Raw genomic sequence first — 6000 nt, forward strand, 5'->3', positions numbered from 1 at the left:
ATGTTCAAGTTTGCATGAGTATTCAGCCCGCTCAAAATACCAATACACTAAAGAAACATTCTTACTATTTTTGGTTTTAAGGTGAATCTCTGTTTTGTTTCAGGATATTGCCATATGGCTGTTTAGCAACTGGAGATCACTCTGGCCTTATTGAGGCTGTTTCTAGTTCAGAAACCATTGCTGACATTCAGTTAAATAGCAGCAATGTTGCTGCTGCTGCTGCCTTCAACAAAGATGCTCTCTTAAACTGGCTGAAGGAATACAACTTAGGGTAATTTCTATAGCAATTTTCTCATCTGTAGTGTAAACTACAAAGTTCCTGTAAGTTTCTGTTTTAATATTGAGAACCATGTGGATCTTCTGGCAGGTTTGTTACCACTTATTTTTCCAGTATGTCAAATTCTGACTCAGATTCGTGGTGCCCTTGAGATTCAAACAATGATCCAGCTGAAATTCTGACATCTGCAGCATTTTGACTGCATGTTGTTGAGTAAGTTATACAAGGTTTGGCAAACCAAGCACACAAACCCAAGAAAACTACATGGGTCTCAAGTCTTGATGTTGTTGCCTTTCATAATGTTTGCATTTCTCCTATTCTCCATAGCTATGTTTTACAGTATTTTCTCTCAAATAAGTCTAGCTTTACAGCATTCTAAGAGGCTTCTGGTTTAAAGAAGCAAAACTCCTTTTTGAGGTCAAGACATGACATGAACTACCAGTAGTATGCACTAATATTGTTTGTCTTTGTGGTTATAGAGATGACTTGGATCGAGCCATTGAAGAATTTACTCTGTCTTGTGCTGGCTACTGTGTAGCTACTTACGTGCTGGGGATTGGTGACAGACACAGTGACAATATCATGGTCAGAAAAAATGGTCAGGTAAAAATCTCTTCTGTAAACAGAAAATAACTACAGTATTTCTGTTGTGCAAAAATTATCTTGAGAATTTTTAATTTCTTTAGTGTCTCAGTAAAATCAAATCCACTCATTGTTAGAACTGATGTCTTTGTTTACTGGGAATTGAAGAGAGCTTCGAAGAAAGGAAATGTAAGACTAGTGGAAGGACCGACCAAAGCCTGTTTAGTAAGCAATTCTATATCAAGTGAAGCTGTTCTATAGAACTTTTTCAGAACATCCAGAAGGCCTGTTAATGGTTCAGATCCATTGAATAAAAGTAATCTTAGAGTGTCTTGCAAAAGACCATCCTTAAAAAGACAAGAATTGCAGTTTTGAGCAGTGTAGTTTTCCTGAAGTTAGTCTCTACAGTCCACTCCACCTCTGCAGAAATTTTCAATATTGAATTTGGTACCAGCATAATGCCACAACTATAAGTCTCAAAACCTAGAACCTAGGTAAACTCTTAGAAATGTATTTTCCTGTTTAATTGTTACTTTCTACTGTAACTTGGCAGAATAATTTAAATAAAATCAGACTAGAAAACTAGTAACGGTTATAAAAGTGGGAGTTCTATAAACATTTTGCAGTATTCTTTTAAGTTTTTACCTACTAGAAGAAAGCTGAAATACCCTTATCTTTGATTCTAAAATGGGAGAACCGTCCCAGGTTCCTGTGAGGAATTTAACTTCTACTGACTTTGCTCCTGAGTTTATGAGGAAGCCCTTGGGTACGATGATGTTGAGCCTCATGGGGCTCATCATTGGGCTCATTTTTCTATCTGATAGCAAGATGTCTCTTGGCAGAGATCAGAAGCTTAAACTTGAGATAATCCTTTGCACACTGATTTGTAGCAGTGGTCGCTCATAAGAGCATGGGTGTTATCACTGACTTTAAATAAATCTTGAAACATTTTAAAACTAAATAGGCCCAAAGGGTTGAAACCATGGGCTGTGGAGAGCAGCATTATGCGTTAACTGTTCTTGATACCTGCATCCTGTAGAGATGTTAGAAAAGTGAAATATTTCATTGGAGAAATTAATTTTGACTTCTGTTTTTTTAGCTCTTTCATATAGATTTTGGGCATATTCTTGGAAACTTCAAGTCCAAGTTTGGAATTAAAAGGGAGCGAGTACCTTTCATACTCACCTATGACTTCATTCATGTTATTCAACAAGGAAAAACAGGGAACACTGAAAAGTTTGGTCGGTGAGTATTATTTTGTTCTCTCCCTTTTGTGACTGAGATGATCTCTGGTGATAATTTCCAGCACACCAAGAACCTCTCTGGGTTTAGTTTGCTCACTTGTAGTTGTGTGGAAGTGTGCTAACATGCATTTGCAATGTTATCTACTTTACCTGAGCTAGAATATATATACAAATTACTTCATACATCAGATACTGCAGCTCTGCAGTGGAAAGGTATGGTTCCTTTTTATCTCCTCCAGCAGGAGGTGGCAGATTTTTCTGGGCTCATCTTCTTTTACCTTCAGCAGCACTGGGCACTAGGGAGGGATTCCACAGACTGTTGTTCCAGTGAGGTGAAGCACTGGACTTAGAAACAGGCTCCCTTCACCCTTCCTGTCTGTCAATGCACATTCAGTGGGCTAATCAGTCCTGGCCTTCCTTAGATGCTTAGGCATGCAGAGCCATGTGCTCATAACCCAACACTTTTGCATGCCCCTTCCCATCTTGGAACATGAAAGCACAGGGCAAGGGAAGGCTACCCTCTGTGATCCTACCGGTTGAGGCAGATTTTTGTTTTTTCCCTTCTATATCACTCTCACCAATTGACCGGAGGGGCATTTTGAATGTTTTGCTCTCACTTTGCTATTGGTTTTTGAAGGAAGAATTTATTGATAAAGATACGAAATTAAGTACTTAGGTATGGCTTGATATATCTTATGGATATGTTTGGTAGAAGAAGCTGTACATATATTTGTAATGGTGTGCCTAGGAAGAATGGAAAACAACTGCTGGTGACCCATGTCTCTCCTGGAGAGTGAGGAGATCGACCTGTAGCTTCAGTTTTAGAACCATGAAGTAAAGGCTGTTAGGTGACTGCTATTGCAAGAGCTGAGGAATATGGAGTACTTCAGATGGCAGTAGGATTCTGCTTCCACTTGAAAAATGCCTCAGAAGAGAATTTATTCTTTCAAGTACAACTTGTCATCTTTAGTCTGAAGGGTTCTTCCCATTTCCTCTGGAAATTTACAGATTAGATGCTGGACATTTGGCACATATGGGACATCGAGTAAGCTTTCAAGTCTCTGCATGATGGGTCTTTATACCAGATCTGGCAGTTGGTTCAATTTTGACCATGTTTGCATGTTTACAGAGGCAGGCTGGATCGGTAGGGACTGCTACAGCGCTTTTGTTTTCCCACAGGAGGTCCACTATATAGGATCATCAGGGTGTTTCACCCAATAAATTCTCCGGAAGGTGGGACACTGGCATTACCTTTGGCATTTTTTTGCTCTTTCTGAAGGACAGTGGTTTCCTTAAAGCTTTTGGTCTTTTGTGCCAAGATTTTTAAGGGCTTATTGGAGAGGCATAGGATGTTTCTGTGGGAATGCATTGGAGGTTCTGTAGACGCCTCTGTTCTTTCTGTTACTGTGTTCCTACAATGTTACATGTGCTAGAGCACATAACCGTTTTTGGAAATCATTACGTGTATTTGTCAACTGTGTAAGTCCTCATATGTTCTCTTCATTGCATGTGCTTTGTGGTTGAACATGCAGGTTCCGCCAGTATTGTGAAGAAGCATACTTGATTCTGCGAAAACATGGAAACTTATTTATTACACTCTTTGCACTGATGTTAACTGCAGGGCTTCCAGAGCTAACCTCTGTCAAGGACATCCAGTATCTCAAGGTAAAGTAAAATTTACAGCTCAGCAGGACTTAGCATTTTTTCAGTATGTGAATTTTGATTCTAAGGTGAACACATTGTGTTTTCCATTTCTCTCAAGATTTCTGCATAGTTCTCGAAGCTTTCTTTTTCAGCTCTATAGAACAAGGTGTGTAGTCTGTCCTAGTGGTCAAGGGAAGCTATGAATATACATTACTTCGGCATCCCTGCATCTTAAATGTAGTCATTTCAGAGGTGTTTTACATCTTGGCTCATGCACAAGCATAGACCTGTAAAGGTGAAAATTACTTGCTTAATTCTTTAGTTTTCTCCTTAAACCCAGAAAATACCACTGATGTATTGCTCAATGAATAAGAGGTAAAAAAGTGTCAAAACAGAAAAAAAGAGAATGTGGTTTGTGTTGAAAGGTGAATGAAGCCTTAACTGTGGTTTTTAAAATTCCTAACAGTACTTGTTTTCCTGTCATCTTAGGACTCTCTCGCCTTAGGGAAGAGCGAGGAAGAAGCACTAAAACAATTTAAGCAAAAGTTTGATGAAGCACTCCGGGAAAGTTGGACTACTAAAGTGAACTGGATGGCTCACACTGTTCGGAAAGATTACAGATCCTAGAAGATTTTTACATTTGCACTAAGCTGAATGTTACCTTGAGAAGTGTTTCTAAAGGGGATCTGTAGTATGGACCAACAAAACTTATTTTAAATAAGAAAGAAAACAAAACAACAACAAATAGAAGTGGGCTGAAATAATTCCTGAGTCTTTTGCACTCTGCTTCCGAATGCTTGATTCCAAGACTGTCTCTACAAATAGTTGAACATCCTGGATAATCAGTTCCTGCTGACTTTGCACGCTGAGAGCTACTAGGCATTTTTAAAAATTCTTTGGTACTTTATGGAGGTGTAAATATTTGTTTTTATACGTTAGGGTAATGTACTCTAACATACTCAAGAGGTTTGAAGACCTCTGACAGAACTGTTCTTTGTTTAAAGTCGGGACTTGAAGAGTAAAATTTTTTTTTATATCCTAATCTGGCTAAAAATGAGCATATTGTGTATATTTTTCGTATGAACTCTGCCCTACTGGCACAGATGCATTAATTCTACTGTAAATAGCAACCACAGTATCATTGTACTACAGGGAGCTGCTTAATGTCTTATAGTGCAGCCAAAAGAAGAGCAGATGGGGGGGGGGGGCGGGGGCAGGGAGAGACCTTTGAAAATGATGCAGCATCCAGATGTTCAGGGTTGCACAATCTTGTTGCTCTGACATGATACACAAAAGAAGCTCTTCGGCAAAAGGAAAGTTAGGCCAATTCCAAACATGTCTGAGAACCCCTCGCTGGTTACGGTCTCCCACTTGCCCTCTGGGGCTTTGTTTTCAACTCCTCAAGAGGCACATTTATTTCAAGTTCAGCAGGAAGCTCCTTACAGCCTTACATTGAAATTTCTATCTCAGATTAGTTGTGCCATGCAAATGTACTGAATGATGTATGGAAAATTTTCCATAAATATCCTACGCATAGTGATTTTTAGAGCATACATACCAAAAACCCCAAATGTTTGGAAAAGCAAGTGTTTATGGGAAAAGATCATTCCATAAAACACAATGAGAAGTCATTAATCTTTTCTTTCTGTATTTATTAAAAGCTTGCAGTAATGTTGCTTTACCAAGATATATATGTTGAAGATGGTTGCTGAAGAAACTGGATTTGTTTTAATTTATTTAGTGAGGTACCAGGCTTTTAGGTGCTTAAATGGAGAGCAAATTTGTTACGTGCAATAGGGAACTGCTGGTTAAAAGGTGTAACATACTGTTTCTGAACATCAGCAAGGTAGACTTTAACTACTGCTTGTTCTCCAAGGAACACTGGTAGCTCTCAATTCTTGTTGACATTTGAAAGAGAATTAAACATATATATTTACTTTTTGACTAAACAGTTGTTTTGCATAGAAATATTGTTTTATGTAGGAATTTAATTAAAGGTGGTTTTACTTTGTTGAGAGTGATTTATTATTTTTTGTTGTTGTTTTGGGGTTTTTTTGGTTCTTCTAGAGGTCAAGAACCTGTCTGGAGCCAGGATAGCATTTCATGTGGTGGTTTGAGTCTCTTGTCCTCACCCTTTAGGCTAATCTGTCTGAAAGACCTCTGCTTCTAGAATATTGTGAAAGTAACAAGTGGTTTGTGGTGGTTTGTTTTTTTGGTTTTGTTTGTTTGTTTGGGTTTTTTTGTTATAATATT

General features: G+C 38.4%; 1 protein-coding gene across 7 annotated transcripts in view; it reads left to right on the forward strand.

The window, feature by feature from the left end:
• PIK3CB (phosphatidylinositol-4,5-bisphosphate 3-kinase catalytic subunit beta) overlaps nt 1-5768 on the forward strand; it is a 104965-nt gene extending 99197 nt beyond the window's left edge. For all 7 annotated transcript variants that reach the window (XM_074877739.1, XM_074877738.1, XM_074877743.1 and 4 more), the window contains 5 exons: nt 104-271; nt 757-880; nt 1959-2104; nt 3636-3768; nt 4237-5768. In XM_074877739.1, the coding sequence (XP_074733840.1) occupies nt 104-271; nt 757-880; nt 1959-2104; nt 3636-3768; nt 4237-4374 (709 nt within the window). In that variant the 3' untranslated portion in view covers nt 4375-5768. The remainder of the gene's footprint in view (nt 1-103; nt 272-756; nt 881-1958; nt 2105-3635; nt 3769-4236) is intronic.
• The last annotated feature ends 232 nt before the right edge of the window (nt 5769-6000 follow it).

This window comes from Strix uralensis, chromosome 9 (assembly GCF_047716275.1).
Source record: "Strix uralensis isolate ZFMK-TIS-50842 chromosome 9, bStrUra1, whole genome shotgun sequence".
NCBI classification, from domain to species: domain Eukaryota; kingdom Metazoa; phylum Chordata; class Aves; order Strigiformes; family Strigidae; genus Strix; species Strix uralensis.